The 18,684-nt window shown below is 47.6% G+C and overlaps 1 protein-coding gene across 14 annotated transcripts in view; it reads right to left on the bottom strand.

The window, feature by feature from the left end:
• prdm16 (PR domain containing 16) overlaps positions 1-18,684 on the bottom strand; it is a 200,973-nt gene that overhangs the window by 33,295 nt on the left and 148,994 nt on the right. For all 14 annotated transcript variants that reach the window (XM_029124107.2, XM_029124114.2, XM_029124109.2 and 11 more), the window contains exon 4: positions 157-294. In XM_029124107.2, coding sequence (XP_028979940.2) covers positions 157-294 — 138 coding nt within the window. The remainder of the gene's footprint in view (positions 1-156; positions 295-18,684) is intronic.

Raw genomic sequence — 18,684 nt, 5'->3', positions numbered from 1 at the left:
CTTGCGTTACAGATTGCATGCATTTAGTACTCTACAATGTTACAATAGGGAGAGAGGAGAGGGGAAAACCTAGAAGCTGATAAGAGGAGGGAGGTGCCACTCTAAGCCCCAACCAATAAACTCAGGTAGCCATGGGAGGAGGGAGGCGCCACTCACCTGGTCTCCACTGAGGTGACACGCCACCAGGTTCTGCTCCTCAAAGGTGGGGGCTGTGCGTACGTATTTGAGCCAGCTCCCGCCGGCCTCCGAGCCTGCATCCAGGCAGAACTTGACGTTGCCCATCTCATCCACCACCTGTTGAAAAACACACAGGTTGGTCAGACGTGAGCTTTAAAAGAGAGCAATCGCGGAGCCGCTACCTTCTTAAGTATGTGATTAAGACAGCTAAGCACAGAGGAATTGTAATTGTTAGTTTCTTTTCGTCTGTCACCAAACCGTGGCCTGAATTACAATGGGCAAAACAGAACCAGAACCTTCCAAGCCTCTCCGTCGTTACAAACGGTAACGTTGACCACTTATTCCATATAAGGTGCATTTTGGATTTCCTTAACACAGAGTGTGCACCTCTCAGCTTGTGTGTGTGTGTGTCTGTATCTGTCAGTAGACAGAACATTATCTGCCATGGGCCCCTAACCTTGTTGCTCCTCTGGGCAGCAAAAGGAATGGAAAGGAAAAGGGAGGAGGGGAAGGTCCAGCAATGCGGCTTCTTTCACTTGTCTAAAGACTTTCTTTGGCACATATTGATCACCCTTTGTAACCTCTGGGCCGCCCCGGGAACCAGGGAGCGGGTTTCAGGTTACCCCTTAGAAAGAGACGACAGGAGATGGAGGAAAATAGTAGAAGAGGAGGAGAGGAATGAAGAGGGGCTCATTGTGGGGAAGAAACCAGGGGAGTTCATCGAGAGCTGCCACCATTTTATTTATTTACTGCTGGAGAAAAATGAACCTGGCTGTTCTAGACAAAGAGCACATCGCACACCCTAACTGCTGGGGAATCACCACAGCTAACAACACGGCACTGCCAAGTAGGACAGAGAGGTTTGCGCTTTCTGAGGGAGGCGCAACAGATGATCCACTATACCCATCCAGTGTCTACAAGCAAACGGCTTTGACCGAATGACTGCCTGATGAAGGCCTGGTGACATTAGACAAGAAGTCAAATGAAAAACAAGACCTTGATGGGCAGTAGCTGGGTCAGTGTGAAACAGGCCTATGACCACTGAGAGAGAGAGACAGTCTGAAGACTACCGGGTAGTGCTAATTTAGCACGATATGGAATAATTCAAATGCTTTATAACACTTTCTGTTGCCCTAACAAACATGACCCAGGTGCCTATCGACTAACCTATGCCCTCAGAGGAGCTGGGTCGGAGGAGTAGGAAACCCCCAATGAGATGTGAAAACTTCGCCGCTTCTGGTCCTCTGCAAGGGTTTTTAGAAGATCTCCTTTCTTCTGGTGGAGAAATCTGGTGGAACTGATACTACGCTGGTTGCCGGGCAGATCCTCTGGGAGCTGAGATGAGACAGGGCTGGCTACAGCTTCTCATTACTGGCTCATAATCAGTCTCCACTCACCTCAACTTCTGCGTCTCGGGTTCTCTGAGGCAACCCACCCTCATAGTTTTACCATTTAAGCTGTGTTCATTTCAATTGGTTGTATGATATTGATATTGTAGTCCAAAAAAATTGTGACAAACTCATTTTCTGGTCAAAACGTCCCAGTTTAATTCTATGGTGTAATTTTATGGTTTTAAATCTTGTGCTTTGGGTATCGGTAGGTCTTCTACTTCAGTTAAATGACTGCAGAGGATTTGTAGGGGAGAAACCCAAGAAAGTGGACTCTTGCAAAGGTCTTGCAAAGTTCACAGAATGTCTTAACTAAGTATTTACTCTCTTGGTCAATTCTCTGGATTGTAAAGTCTGAAAAGCCACCTTGGTTGACGAGTGAGCGCTTGCAGAAGGTGTAATGTCAGTGACAGATGGCGTGGTGGCGGGTCCGTGTTTTGTGAGCAAATATGGAAATAAGGTTTCTGGTCTGAGGTGAGAAGGGAGGTTCATGTCTCCACACACTAAGTGTGCCCCAAAAATGCAGCTGTGCCTCACGCCACGGCTGACTGCAAGGTCGGCCCACTGTTAACCCGGCTCGTAGGAAACCCCCCAAAAAAGCCTGTTAGCAGCGAAAATGACGAGACGCCGCCTGAGCTCACGTAGTTGGATACGACCCGTGTGTTCAACGTAAAGGACATCGACATCAAGGCAAACGCCTTCTGAGAACCAGAGCGATTTAAGATATTGATGGTGCGAGGGGTTTTTCTTCGGTCTTGGAGGTGCTTGCTGTCACACTCTGCACACTGAGCTCTCAGAGATTGGTCTTTTTTCTCTCCCCCTCCTCTGCAGTTGACAATGCAGTGCAACAGTCACTGGAACAGAGCTACTGCCACCACTGCCGTTTATGTGTTAGGCAGTCCGAAGTGATCCAGTCCAGGCCCCTTCACTTTATGTGTGAAAACAGTCACTGAAAACTAACCAGGCAGAGAGGCGAAATGATCCCTTAAAAAAGGGAAAAGACTCAATCTCTTGTGCAGGTTCAAGTCAGAGTGCACTTGTCCCAGCGCCTGTTGGGAGCTGAAACACAGGTATTGAACAGATTTTATGAACAGATGGGGAACAGCTTTAGTGAAAGGGGGATGGGGTGCGATTGCAGGGGTGCTCCTGACCAGTCTTAACACACACACACACACACCTTGAGAGGTATCCGAGGGTCTGGCTGTGGGCTCTAATGAGCTCCTTGTCAGTGTGTCCAGGGGCCTGTGAACACTGTTTGCAGGTGGAGACCTGATTTATAAGGCCTCAAATGAGGTGCAACAGAAGAGAGGAAAAAACCCTTCTATTCTCAACCTCTTGACGTCAGAGCAAGAGACACCTCTCTGGAAATAGCGGCTGGGCACATATGTGATGTCATAAAACAACAACTTTAGCTGAGGCACACCCCGAAACTGCTCGGCTAGGTCACAAACCATGCCCACACACACACACACACACACACACACACACACAGACAGACAAGCTTTTTTCTCTCTGATCATGTGAAGGGGTTAAATGCCATGGCAGTTCTACAGTCTATTTAGCAGTGGACCTTCTGTTAAAGGGAACATGTGTCTACATGGGTGTGGAGCTGATCTGTCTGGGAGGCTGGTGGCAGGGTGTGTGCATGCGTGTGTGTGTGTGTGTGTGTGTGTGTGTGTGTGTGGGTGTGTGGACAGTGTTTGTTATGAGGCTGTGACGTTTACACATCGACTAACTAGACTGCAGTTTGATAAAGTTATCCCTCCGTCACGACCAGATCGGCCACCGAAGATCAAATAACCCGTCACTGAAATAGTCACCACACATTCATTCACTTTCACGGAAACCAGACGGGATCTCCTGACAAACCCATGGAATGGGGAGAGGAGAGACAGCGGAGTGGGCTGAGGCTGAGTCTGTGACCTTGGAAGAGGGTGAATTTTGGGTAGGACACATAAGACTTTGAGAGGTGTGTGTGTGTGTGTTGAGGGGTGTCGCTGGGGACTGAGAGTGATCCCTCTCTAATCAAGGCCAGCCAGCAGAGAAAGAGAGAACTACACCTCCCCTTAGGGCAGGGCCCTTCACACACAATATATAGTGTGTGTATTATTGTGTGTGGAGATCCACAAGAGTGGACCATTACCCTTAGGAACAGAGTCGCAGTCTTATCTACAGTGGGGAGAACAAGTATTTGATAAAATGCAAATTAATTACTTAAAAATCATACAATGTGATTTTCTGGATTTCTGTTTTATATTCCGCCACTCACAGTTGAAGAGTACCTATGATAACAATTACAAACTCCTACATGCTTTGTAAGTGGGAAAACCTGCAAAATCGGCAGTGTATCAAATACTTGTTCTCCCCACTCTAGGTGTTATATGCTGAGGAGAAGATTTGATTTGAGAGTGGATGCGCTACAGAGACGATGAACCTGAAATAAAGAAGAGACAAAGGGATACATTCTCAAAGGCTCCAGCAGTGAATTGGTTTCCGTGCGAACAGGAACTGGGGACCAATGCAAACGGATGGGGCGATAAGACAGGTCCCAGTTGCGACGTATATACAACAAATCCCTGGGAAAAGACAAAGACAGGAACCTTTGACAGCTTGCAGTCTTAATGCTTGGGCAGTAAACGGGTCCTGTGGTTGTCAGGCCGTCAGTCCTACCAGACGGATGTGGGCAGTTAGGGGGGAATTACCAGCCAACTGTCATCCACAGAGGAGGACAGCTTTGAGCATGGTCTGAAATGGCACTCAAGTCCTGAGGTCTGACCAGGCACACGGAAATGAAGAAAGGATTTGTTAAACCAGGAAGATAAAGGCATATCACTCTCATCCCAGACAGATAAGCGTAATATACTTTAGCAATATGGCACAAGGGAGTGTGGGATAAGACCAATATAACACAGCTAAGGATGGTTGTTAGGCAGAACGCACACCGGAATGCCAGGATATGAACACCTGAGCTGTCTTATTGCTATTATAAACCGGATCCCAGCGAAATGAGTGCAGTGAAAAGCTTTGTGATGTCATTCCTGTGGTGTACGGTCTCATATACTTTACCACAGCTGTCTGCCAATCAGCACTGAGAAGTTGAATGACCCAATTTGTAATCCCGACTAACAAATTTGTAAAGATAGTGTGCTGTAGGTTATATGACTACAGTATATGATTGCATTTGTGTGAGACAGAAAGCATGTGCGAGAGTGTGTATGTGTGTGTCTGTGGGTTTGTGAGAGAGAGGGAGTGTTTGAGAGTTTTTGTGTGTGTGTGTGTGTGTAAGAAAGAGAGAGAGTGTGTGTCTGTGTGTGTGTGTGGGGGGGGGGGGGGGGGGGGGGGGGTTCATATGTTGCCCTGAATCTGACTCTGGGTGTAATCGATGAGAAAGACCCATTGTGGTTAACAGGCAGCACTGTTTGTGTGTGTTTGTGAGTGTGTGTGTGAGACAGTGTGTCTGTCTGACTGAGTGTGTGTTTCTACGTGTGTGTGTGCGAGGAGGCCTGCGGAGGTCTCTTCAACCCAAACCACATTGCAGAGAGATTGGTTCAGATTTGATGGGGGAGGTTACAAGGAGGTGGGGGGTCAAGAAGGTGGACAAAGACACAACCATATCTGTAACATTATACCTCCAGAACTGAGACATGGCCTGGATGTGTGTGTGTGTGTGTGTGTGTGAGAGAGAGAGTGTGTCATAGCCATGATGTACCTTTCTGACTTCAGGAGTAGCCCTATCCATGGTGTGAACAGCCAAACACATCAACAGGAAATGAGTAGCACTAACACAATGAGAGTCTCAATACTCAGCTAATGTCACCAGCACGTCCTTTCAAAACCCATGGGACCAAACAGAAAGAAACCAAGAAACCTTTTCTTAGTCAGGAAGGCCCACTGGCCAGCTAGTTTCTGGACCCACGCAGCTCTCCTAGTTTGGGAACACAAAAACACATGCGCGTTTGTTGAAAGATTTCCTCGTAAAGATCGTTTGCGGCTCAGGAAAACAGGAAAGCTTATGCTAACATGGGAGAGCGGAGCAGAGGGGTACAGAGGGGTGCAGACAGCACAATGGTGTTGTGGCAGCTAATGTGGCTCAGACTCTATCTGGTTTATGTGTTCATATCCTGGGGAAGTCTCCTTACAACAAGGGACTCCTAGGCAGAGCCTAGGGAATGTTGGGAGGAGGGAGGACGATGAGAGGGGGAGAAGGAGAAGAGAAGCAGAACAATGAGAGTAGGAGGCAGAGAAGGAGGAGGACACTGAGAGAGGGAGGTGAAAAGGAGGAGGAGAATGAGAGAGAGAGAGAAGAGGAGGACGATGACAGGTAGGAGGAGGACGAGCGTTAAGAGGATGACGACAGCAGGAAGACAAGAATGAAGAGGAGATAGGGGAGGAGAAAGAGTAGGAAGAGAGGAGGAGGCAGAGGAGAAAGAGGATCAGGAGGAGGGAAGAGGGAGTGGGAGCATCTCTCATTAGCATGGCAAGTTGGTCCAGGAGAGATAAACACCATAAGTCAAGTGGAAGTATTCACTTCTACAGTTCTACAAAGTGGGATTTAAATGGATGACAAAAGTACAGGAGTTAAATAGGGTTTAACAAATCACATAATGTACATGGACATTATTTTCTAATGACTGCACCTTCGTCATTTGTCCCCCACACATACCACACAAGGTCCCCAGGTCGAGAACCCAAATGAAGGCGCCCTTTCAGCCACAAAGGCCGTGGAACCTTTTGAATGGCTGCAACAGCAATGATTGATAGATGGGAAAATAAGTTGAAATGTAACATTGAATATTAAAGCTTGGTCAAGTTAATAATTATGCTGCGGATGATGTATTAAACCAGCAGAACTGTGGGACCGGAGGGGAACTGCTCAGGGATGTCACCATGACGACACTGATGACTTTAAAACAGCTGCAGAGTTGAATTTGCTGTGATGGGTGAAAACTTGATGGATGAATCAACATCATTGTGTTGACTCCCAAATAATGACATTAGATTTTAAATCCACCCCCAGAAAAACAAATCACCAAACCCCTGTCAATTTGATGAAAGCCTACATTCCATCAGTGGGTAAATTAAACATTCCCAACTTCTAAGTGGTCCTTTTGTCAAATTAGGAAATCATGGAACAACACGTCACTGCTAGCTAGAACATTTTCTTCTGCCTGAGATTTCTGTCTAATTAATATCCTTCCTTCCAAGAACTACCTTTGCCCCTAGTGGCTTGTTATACATAGAGGTTTCTCAGTTTTGTACAGTAATATAGATGTTAATTTGGAGTGATCTAATTTTGTGGGAGACTCCACGCCACAACAAACACATGATCTCTCCTGCCTTGGTGAATGATATATATGGACCTAGATCTCTCCTGCCTTGGAGAATGATATATATGGACCTAGATCTCTCCTGCCTTGGAGAATGATATATATGGACCTACATCTCCCATGCCTTGGAGAACTATATATATGGACCTAGATCTCTCCTGCCTTAGAGAACCATATATATAGACCTAGATCTTTCCTGCCTTAGAGAACCATATGTGTAGACCTAGATCTTTCCTGCATTAGAGAACCATATGTGTAGACCTAGATCTTTCCTGCATTAGAGAACCATATGTGTAGACCTAGATCTTTCCTGCATTAGAGAACCATATGTGTAGACCTAGATCTTTCCTGCATTAGAGAACCATATGTGTAGACCTAGATCTTTCCTGCATTAGAGAACCATATGTGTAGACCTAGATCTTTCCTGCATTAGAGAACCATATGTGTAGACCTAGATCTTTCCTGCATTAGAGAACCATATGTGTAGACCTAGATCTTTCCTGCATTAGAGAACCATATGTGTAGACCTAGATCTTTCCTGCATTAGAGAACCATATGTGTGCTTAGTAGTGTTTCGATAAATGTCGACATTGTGTGTGCATGACTGTTTGACTATACTATAAACTAGAACAAAAGCCCCACTAATGTGTAGCTTCCAATAACCAGAACAGACTAGAACAAGAAGGGAGGAGAGAACTGGCAGAGAGGAAACGGTGTGTGTGTGGGGGGGGGGTTCTGGGGGAGAGAGAGGGACAGAGAAAGAAGTGTGTTCCCAGTTAACAGCTAGGGGGCAGCCTGGTATGAAAGCTGTCCGGATGGAGGAGTGGGGAAAGGTCAAACACTACTCTACAAAGTGGAAATGAGACTTCCCCTGCCCCAGTCTACTCACACACACACACACACACACACACACACACACACACACACACACAATATAGGTAAGTAGCACAGGGGAATAATCATTTGTGCAATATATTCTGTACCTAATCCTTCTATATTACTTCATATTTTGGAATAAATAATAATCTTTCAGCACATATACCACATAAAAGAGCTGTGGCTCCTGCCAAAACTGATGTGAATGAAACAATAAAATGACTGGATCAGTCTGTGGATCAGAGACAGACTAACTGACTAGATCAGAGACAGACTAACTGACTGGATCAGAGACAGACTAACTGACTAGATCAGAGACAGACTAACTGACTGGATCAGTCTGTGGATCAGAGACAGACTAACTGACTGGATCAGTCTGTAGATCAGAGACAGACTAACTGACTGGATCAGTCTGTGGTTCAGATACAGACTAACTTACTGGATCAGGGACAAACTAACTGTCTGGATCAGTCTGTGGATCAGAGACAGACTAACTGACTGGATCAGTCTGTAGATCAGAGACAGACTAACTGACTGGATCAGTCTGTGGTTCAGAGACAGACTAACTTACTGGATCAGAGACAGACTAACTTACTGGATCAGAGACAGACTAACTGACTGGATGAGTATGTGGATCAGGGACAGACTAACTGTCTGGATCAGTCTGTGGATCAGACACACATATGTGCCCAATCATACTCCTTTATCTGGTGCTGGTGCAACCTAGAACCTGCACACACAGGATTTCCTGTGGCCTTCATTACACAGCGCACAAGTCATTACTATATGCACACACAAACACACACACACCCACCCACACCCACACACCCACACCAGGAGTTAATGTGAAAGACAGAGTGGCGGCAAGATGGATATGGAGCTAGTCACAAATGAATAAAAGGAGGGATGACATCCTGAAGTACGTATGTGTAAGTGTGTGTGTGTGTGTGTGTGTGTGTGCCTGTTCACACACATACACTCAGGACTGCCCAATAAAGAGCCTGACATAGTGCAGACGCTCACAGCTCCCTGCGTGAGTGCGTGAGAGTGTGTGTGTGTGTGTGTGTGTGAGAGAGAGTGTGTGTATGATGAAAGGTGGATGGGTTACAGGGGGGTCCTGACAATAATACACAGTGACTGGGGAAGTACAGAAGAGAGAGACAGAGAGAGAGAGATAGAAAAGGAGAGAGAGGGGTGGTCATTAATCACATTCTATTAAGTTGAGTGAGATGGAGACGGAGCAGTAGAAGGGGAGATGTGTCCTTCCGTGTTTCCTTTGGCCGTGCTAGATGACGCCTCTGCATGCCAATACAAGGAAGTGAACCGACGTGGACAATGAACAGGAGGGTGTGGTAGTGAGACAAACACAGACACCAATGTACTGTAGAGAGAAATAAAGACAGAGAGAGGAGCAAGAGCATCACAGCACGTCAACCCTTAACCCCATAAAACGCACGCAAGCTGTTCTGGTGTCAAACTATTACATTCCTTTTATTGAGATGAGTCATCTTTATAGCAATGACAAGTGAGTAGTGGGTGTGAGGAAATGGAGCCCATAAAGATGTCTCATTCGACTCTCCTGTCTAGGCTCTCTTCATCAGACACCGAACGACCACATGTCCTCTGGGGTTCCTCTTTGATAGAGTGAACACTGACGCATGAATTAGTAGAACTGGAGATTAGGGATGTTTATTTCATTGTTATTCATTTTTCTGTTGCAGTTTGGTCGACAATGTCTAATCCTTTATTCACTCTGTTTATATCCAGGCATTGTATAATGCCCAATTACAGAAAGCAAATGTGCATTTTTATCATGGACATATATTATACATTTTCCACTCATTATCAGACTTATTTCAGACTTGTCTTTTGTTATAAAAATATAGAGTGATTACCTTTGTATGATAGAGTTTGCATCAGACATAACATTTGTATTTAACTTAAGCCAGGTTAGACCGGTACAGAAATGACAACATTTCAGTGTCGGTCTCAACATTGGCGTATTGTGTTATATGAATATTGGCAATTGGTAGCGGCCAATCATTTAGTTATTGGAGGACTCAGTAAAAGACTGGTTTGAATATCAAATGGAAGGCAATGAGTACCCTCATACATTCAAACAGATGCACACCACATCAGCTACAGTATATTTGAATGGAACGGGATATTGACCAGAGAGGTGAGTAGGACACAATGACAGCGCACAAGTGCGCACACCCTGAAACACACACACCCTGAAACACACACAAACTTAATATGACTTGGGAGGGATGCAATTCCATTCCTTGATAAGTTTTCAGTTTCCTCAGTAATGGGAAGTGTTGCTAAAAGGCAGTGTTGTAAAGCTCTCTGTTGCCCTAAACCAGACATCTTTATAGACCAAGTAGTAGGACACACACACACACACACATTCATGCATCACACGCCCGCTATAAAAACAACTGTTTCAGGGGTCTGCCTCCACACACACCCTGTTCTGTTATGTGTTTGTGAGTGTGTGTGTCGCTCTCTCTCACTTTTCCTCATGCTGTTGTGTGTGGGAACCTCTGTGGAAATGCAGATAATGAAGTAATGTCAATGAAAGACACAGTGACATATCTGATGCCCTGTGGTGGGCTGAGGTGGGGGCTGTGTTAGGCTGAGGTGGGGGCTGTGTTAGGCTGAGGTGGGGGGCTGTGTTAGGCTGAGGAGGGGGGCTGTGTTAGGCTGAGGAGGGGGCTGTGTTAGGCTGAGGTGGGGGGCTGTGTTAGGCTGAGGTGGGGGGCTGTGTTAGGCTGAGGAGGGGGCTGTGTTAGGCTGAGGTGGGGGCTGTGTTAGGCTGAGGTTGGGGGCTGTGTTAGGCTGAGGTGGGGGGCTGTGTTAGGCTGAGGTGGGGGCTGTGTTAGGCTGAGGAGGGGGCTGTGATAGGCTGAGGTGGGGGGCTGTGTTAGGCTGAGGTGGGGGCTGTGTTAGGCTGAGGTGGGGGGCTGTGTTAGGCTGAGGTGGGGGGCTGTGTTAGGCGGAGGAGGGGGCTGTGTTAGGCTGAGGTGGGGGGCTGTGTTAGGCTGAGGTGGGGGGCTGTGTTAGGCTGAGGAGGGGGCTGTGTTAGGCTGAGGTGGGGGCTGTGTTAGGCTGAGGTTGGGGGCTGTGTTAGGCTGAGGTGGGGGGCTGTGTTAGGCTGAGGTGGGGGCTGTGTTAGGCTGAGGAGGGGGCTGTGATAGGCTGAGGTGGGGGGCTGTGTTAGGCTGAGGTGGGGGCTGTGTTAGGCTGAGGTGGGGGGCTGTGTTAGGCTGAGGAGGGGGCTGTGTTAGGCTGAGGTGGGGGCTGTGTTAGGCTGAGGTGGGGGCTGTGTTAGGCTGAGGTGGGGGGCTGTGTTAGGCTGAGGTGGGGGCTGTGTTAGGCTGAGGAGGGGGCTGTGATAGGCTGAGGTGGGGGGCTGTGTTAGGCTGAGGTGGGGGGCTGTGTTAGGCTGAGGTAGGGGCTGTGATAGGCTGAGGTGGGGGCTGTGTTAGGCTGAGGAGGGGGCTGTGTTAGGCTGAGGAGGGGGGCTGTGTTAGGCTGAGGAGGGGGCTGTGTTAGGCTGAGGAGGGGGCTGTGTTAGGCTGAGGTGGGGGGCTGTGTTAGGCTGAGGTGGGGGGCTGTGTTAGGCTGAGGTGGGGGGCTGTGTTAGGCTGAGGAGGGGGCTGTGTTAGGCTGAGGTGGGGGCTGTGTTAGGCTGAGGTGGGGGCTGTGTTAGGCTGAGGAGGGGGCTGTGTTAGGCTGAGGTGGGGGCTGTGTTAGGCTGAGGAGGGGGCTGTGTTAGGCTGAGGTGGGGGCTGTGTTAGGCTGAGGAGGGGGCTGTGTTAGGCTGAGGTGGGGGCTGTGTTAGGCTGAGGTGGGGGGCTGTGTTAGGCTGAGGAGGGGGCTGTGATAGGCTGAGGTGGGGGCTGTGTTAGGCTGAGGAGGGGGCTGTGATAGGCTGAGGTGGGGGGCTGTGTTAGGCTGAGGTGGGGGGCTGTGTTAGGCTGAGGTGGGGGGCTGTGTTAGGCTGAGGAGGGGGCAGTGGGGGGGGGGCCTGTGGATTTACAGCCTGTTTCCTCCATGGACGTCGTTAGAAGAGCAGACACACAGGTGTACTCTAACCAGCATTGCCCCCCTCCTCCCTTGAGTGTGTCTTATTATGACTGAATGTGTGTGTGTGAAGGTGTGTTAAGGCTTGGAGCTTTTTACAGCCAATCAGAAGTCAACAGAAATGAATGAAAAGACAGAACAGACAGACAGAAAGACAGGGTCATAAGCCTCATAAAATACCATCTGGGCTGTGGTGTTTGTAACTAACCACCTCTCCCAAATCAACTTAACTAATCACAACTCCCAAATCAACCTAACTAATCACAGCTCCTAAATCAACCTACCCAAGTTGCCACACTCCCATCTATCACAACTGATTCTAATGAATGCCAAAGTACACATTGTCATTAGTCTTGCCCATTTCTTTATGCAAGCAAAGACGCATTCACACACACACACACACACACACACACACCAGTCCACCTCCACTTCTACCCCCTCCACCCATTAACACGAATCCATCTGATGGCCTTTCTTCTGCAGATGGGAGATGGTGAAGGAGGATGAGGAAACTAAGGAGCAGGTAGATGAGGAAAGAAAAGGAGGAAGAGGAGGAGGATTTGAAACGCCTGGCGCTGCTTTAGAGGCCACTGCACCTCTGTAATAGATGTTATTTACTGGCTCTCATTTAGCATGGCTGACATACAGGACAGAGAGGTATGTGTTTCTATGTGTGTGTGTATGTGTGTGTGTGTGTGTGAGCATCTGCATCTTTGTGTGTGTGCGCCATGGTGCTATACGCCATCCCCTTTACTAGCCAAAACATGGCTTTGGTTTTTTTTGGGAAGCGAGACCTTCTTTTACAGCCTCACTTTATGATATGTATTTAGGGCAATTAGAGGGAAGATATATGGACTCATTATGGACGAACAGGTGCAGTGGTAAAGCTAAATACATGTATGAACGCTACATTGAGTCAGAGCTCACTCCCTCCTCCCCGTCTGTCAGGAACATTTCGACCAGGCCAGGAGGGTTATTGTCCTGTCTGTACAGCCATCGGGTTCTCTGACTCTTGTCAAACACAGCCCTGTGAAGGGGTGACGGATGGAGAAACAGAGGCAGAAAGGGAAAGAGAGATTGAGAGAGCAGGGGAAAGAGAGAGGGGCAAAGAGACAGCGAGAGAGAGAGAAGAGAGAGAGAGATAGCAAGGGAGAAAGGAGAGAAGGGGCAGTAAAGATAAGACAACCATAAGGAGCTGGTAGAGGGCTGCAGCTGGAGAGAGTTACTAACTGGCCAGACCTCGTGTGAAACCCAACCCACAGGGGCCTGACAGCAGCATCAAACACTGACCTCAACCAATTAACAACCAGCTTCTTCAGAGGCTCACTCTGTCAACCAATAAACATCCTGTTTCTTCAGATACTCACCCACAGCCAATGAACAACTCTTTTTATCCCAGGTTGTCTATTTAGATGTGTAAACAGTTCATGTACACACACACACCTCATCTCCTCCCCCTCTCTTGTCTGATTGGCAGCCTGACCCCGAATGATTGAAAGCTGTTGGAGCCTGACTATGGCCAGCATTTCTGGTGTGCATGTGAATGTGTTCACCAGTGCGTGTTAGTCCAGCTGAGTGTGTGTGTGTGTGTGTTTGTGTTAATCATTGCGTGTCAGTCCAGCTGTGTGAGTGTGTGTGTTAATCACTGCGTGTCAGTCCAGCTGAGTGTGTGTAGGTGTTTCTGGGTATGGAGCCTTCTAACCAGGAAACCGTAAATTAGAACAAGCTCACCTAAAAAAAACATCTTACATTACTACTTAAAAATATTTAGTTCTTCAAACATCAAATACAATTTCTAGAATACAGTATTCTACTCCAGTACACCCCAGCAAAAAGTCAAAGGAAAGGATACATTTGTATAAACCAATATAATTATGGAAAATCTGTTCAATTTAAATACTTGTTTTAAGGAATATTTATACTTCAGAAATATGAATTGAAATGTGAGTATATAAAATATTATTGAATGGGGGCCAAGTGCTTTAAATCACTCAGCATTCTGCCAGGTCAGGAGCAAACAAAACCACTGCAAGGAAGTTGTGTGTATTTAACATTTAAACAACTTGGATTTAATTCTATATCCACTGGCACATTGGAAGCAAGCCAGCAGTTTGTGGAACAATTTGAAAAACTGTGCAAATATAAATAAGGAAGTGACATTCGCTACAAATATACATTTACAGCTTACCACAATTTGACTTAGAAATGCTCCAAAATAATATTTCCTGCGAAGGAGAGCAGCGTTATGTTTGTCGACAAATTATAACGAGAGACAGACAGAGAAAGAAAATGAGAATGAGAGAGAATTACAGGATTCTCCTAATTGTTTCTACAATAACTTGAAGCAGACAAACAGACTCATATTTAATCAGAACGGAATGCTGGACCTGGTCGGAGTCAACCAGAGTTTCAAAGCCACGAGTCATTTAAAAAATCTGCTCTTCAGATAAAGAGAGAAAGCAGGAGATGTCAAATCTTCAAGGGAATTCACAAAAAAAGTTTTGGTGATTCTTTTCTTGCATTCAACAGCACAGGCCAACCTATTTGTGCAAGTTGTGCTGCAAGTCTATGATCACAATCCCAGATATGTGACAAGTACACAACTTAACTTGTTCTAGGCCTGTAATTTAAGACTTAGTTAGTGTGCAGATACAGTCACTTAACGACTGTTACCAAACAACTTTTAAAGCTCCAGTGTAACTGCTTATTTTAATACCATTTCATTTTCGGTAACAATCAGGTACCTAACTGTAGTAGCAACAATAATCCAGAATTGCATTTAAGTAAACTCCAATTTATCAATCAAGAATATTGGTTTAGTAGGACTGTCTGTGAATGGTCTAAGTTGGGAAAGTAAACTGAAAACTGTATGTGATTGGAAGAGAGGCTGGGAAACCTCTTTGTTATTGGTCTTTTAACCAATTAACGTCACCAGGCAGACCAAAAGTTTCCTCCCACATGAACAGGTCAAAATATCAGGTTTTTAGTTCCAACCTCACTTACACAAAAATGGCACTATCCGCATTTTTACAATTTCAGAGTGTTATTTAAACTTCATAATGTTGAAATATAATCTGGTACTACATTGGCATTGTGACACAACATTAAAAGCACCAGTCAAATGCATCAGTGCTGTATCTACAGTATGCTGTATGTAAGCTCTTGGGTAAAGAGTGATCTATGGGAGCTCCATTTTTGATCACACTTTGACACAAAATGGAGGTGACCGTGTGTGTGTGAGGACAGAGAGGGGGAAAAGCCTCAGAGGAGAGACAGAAAGAGAGAGAGAAAGAGAAGGAAAAGACAGGAAGACAGGAGGAAGGAAGTAGACAAGAAGACAGGAAAACGTGTAAGAGAGAGGAAGAATGAAGGAAAGAAGGAGAGAGAGAGGGTTTAGAGCTGGGCCAAACACGGGCAACAGGTGGGGAGGGGGTCTGAGGCTCTGAAACTGGACTCGGAGTGTAACTGCAAATGAAGATTTGGGGCAGATGGTTTCAATAAACCCTGGTCCGTCAGGCCACAGACTCCAGCTCTATCAAACCCTTGTGCAATGAAATGCAAATTCATTTTATGGCTCTCCGATTCACGGCACAACGTACCTTTTCAGATACGACTTCCAAATGCAAACCTCCTGCAGAACCTCAGCTTGAGTTATTCTAAATACAGAGAGAGGTAATAAAGGCAGACAGAACCAAGAGACTTATCAGAGAACAGAGAATGACAGAGGTACATGGTGACAGACAGACAGACAGAACAGAGAAATACAGAGGTACATGGCGACAGACAGACAGACAGGCAGACAGTCAGCGAGGGAAAAAGAGACAGACACACAGGCAGAAAGACAGACAGACACACAGACAGTCAGAGAAGGTGTAAGAGACAGACAGTCAGAAAGAAGGGTGTTTGTCTAGCCTGGTTTGGCTGGTGTGTGGGTTAGTGTTAGCAGATAAAGCAGAACTGGGCTGGGATTGAAACCAGATGAATGTGTGGAGCTAATGGCCTCCCATGTTTGGTAACACCAGAGGGTCACCAGGGATTGACCAAGCCCCTCCCACTGTCACTGTTTGGATATTGTATCCCGATAAACCTTCTGATGAGGGGCACTCTGGGTTGAAATAAGCCTAGGGAGTAAAACAACAAACAGACGCTTCAACAAGCACACATACACACACACACACAGCATAGCGCAGCACAGCGCAGCAAAAATAATATTAAATTCCATGTCAATGGGAATATTCTTGCCTAATAAAATACAGTTAGTGTACATGGGTGGCTGATGGCTGATTTGGTGTGTATGTATAAAAACAGTGTGCATTCTGTGTGTATGTTAATAGAAGAGTCTTATGTGTGTGTGTGTGTGTGTGTGTGTGTGTAGGAGACTCAGTGTGTGGGTGGGAGGGGTGCTGTGCTGTCTGTCCAACAGGATTACATCTGCCAGTAAAAGGTTGGGCGATACAGGAGGACGTGCGTTACTTTTACACCGGGATTAGGGAACTCTGGGCATTGTCATGTCTGTTGGGGTGTGTGTGTGTGTGTGTGTAGCTGAAGTTGATGTTACACAGGGAGCGGGGCCGTATAGCTGTTCTGGCCTGGTGTCGGGGCTCATGCCGACGGAAAGGAAAAGACCTATTTTACTATTGTTTCATTTTCAGCCTCCTATCTTTTTCTCCCCCCTCAGTCTTTGGAAACGTCGCCGTGTCTGGCCGCGGTTCAACAAAATTGAAAACAATACAGCTATTGAGCTCGGGAGGCTTCGTTCGCGCTAAGCACTCGTTTTAGCGCCTTTCCAGACTCCCTTTCACTCGCTCTCTCCCTCTTCCCTCCCTCTTCTCTCCCTCTTCTCTCCCTCCTCCCTCCTTCTTCTCTCCTCTCATCCCCCCACGCTCCTTAACATGCCCTCTTTCCCTCTTTGTGTTGCATGCTTCATATATGTTTGGGACTTGTGGCTGACCGATGGTTTCCAGTGGCCGGACTGAGGTCCGTTTATGGCCGTCCCCGCCCTGAGTCCCAGCTCTGGTCTTAACCTCCACCCTCCCAATGACTACTGTGGCCTCTGACAGGGAGACGATGGAGGCTGGGAACTCCATCCGTTCCTTCACCCTCAGCCCCATAGATCCCACAGGCTTTTATTTAAAGGCCATGGTGCTCATCTCAACTGGGTGGTGTGTGTGTGTGTGTAAGTGTGTGTGTGTCAGGTAATCCAGGCCATCTGCTCCGTGTTAAACACAATGTTGAGTGTGTGTGTGCGCGCCAGCTCATGCAGCAGTGATAGGTATCAATCTACCTCATTGTGAAGAAGAAATCAATGGCTAGATGTGTGGATCTGGTGTTGCGCTGGCATTCCTCACTCCCATCAGATCAATAGTAACTAATTAAAATGAGAAATGATCGTTTAATAATAACAGCTAATTAATCATAAGCTCATGTGACAACACCATCAACCCTTCACCTCTTCTTTCAGATTTCTCTTACTACATTCATCCCAGCAGTGAGACTCATAATGGGAAACATTACGTCAAAAACATCAGCCAAGACATCAGTCTTGTCTTCGAAATAAGCCATGAAAATACGTGGGCGATGCTTTCATGTTACACATCCAGAAGACAATGAAGACTGGGAGGATGAGGGTGGAGGACTGGGAGGATGAGGATGGAGGACTGGGAGGATGAGGGTGGAGGACAGGGAGGAGGGGGGTGGAGGACAGGGAGGAGGGGGGTGGAGGACAGGGAGGAGGGGGGTGGAGGACAGGGAGGGGGGGGTGGAGGACAGGGAGGAGGGGGTGGAGGACAGGGAGGAGGGGGTGGAGGACAGGGAGGAGGGGGTGGAGGACAGGGAGGGGGGGGTGGAGGACAGGGAGGAGGGGGTGGAGGACAGGGAGGAGGGGTTGGAGCACAGGGAGGAGGGGGTGGAGGACAGGGAGGAGAGGTTGGAGGACAGGGAGGAGGGGGGTGGAGGACAGGGAGGAGGGGGTGGAGGACAGGGAGGAGGGGGTGGAGGACAGGGAGGAGAGGTTGGAGGACAGGGAGGAGGGGGGTGGAGGACAGGGAGGAGGGGTTGGAGGACAGGAAGGAGGGGGTGGAGGACAGGGAGGAGGGGGGTGGAGGACAGGGAGGAGGGGTTGGAGGACAGGGAGGAGAGGTTGGAGGACAGGGAGGAGGGGGTGGAGGACAGGGAGGAGGGGTTGGAGCACAGGGAGGAGGGGGTGGAGGACAGGGAGGAGGGGTTGGAGGACAGGAAGGAGGGGTTGGAGGACAGGAAGGAGGGGGTGGAGGACAGGGAGGAGAGCTGGAGAAGGAAGAAAAGGTGATGATTTCTTCCTGGCCCCTCAGTTAGATAAGACAGACACTGCGACAGTAGTTATTTAGATTCAACTGTCGACATCAACCACACTACAGAGATAGAGGAGAGAGGGAGGTCACTCACACACGCTGTGATGTCGAACCTGCTTTGATGAAAGCCATATGATGATCCACCACATTAACGAAAGTGACAAACTTCACCATTCCCCACGTCAATCATGTCCGTGTGTGTGAGAGGTCATGTGTGTGAGAGGTCGTGTTTGTGAGAGGTCATGTGTGTGAGAGGTCGTGTCTGTGAGAGGTCGTGGGTGTGAGAGGTCGTGTGTGCGCGAGAGGTTGTGTGTGCGTGAGAGGTTGTGTGTGTGTGTGTGTGTGTGCTGCGAGAGGCTGTGTGTGCGAGAGGCTGTGTGTGTGTTTGAGAGGTTGTGTGTGTGTGAGAGATTGCGTGTGCGAGAGGTTGCGTGTGCGTGTTTGCAAGCAGAGGCTTGTTGCTGACCTCATACAACCAAACCTGCCAACTAAACACTA

Source organism: Esox lucius, chromosome 12 (assembly GCF_011004845.1).
Source record: "Esox lucius isolate fEsoLuc1 chromosome 12, fEsoLuc1.pri, whole genome shotgun sequence".
Taxonomy (NCBI): Eukaryota; Metazoa; Chordata; class Actinopteri; order Esociformes; family Esocidae; genus Esox; species Esox lucius.
Note: the sequence above shows the minus strand (reverse complement) of the source record. Positions and strands in the feature narration are given on the sequence as shown.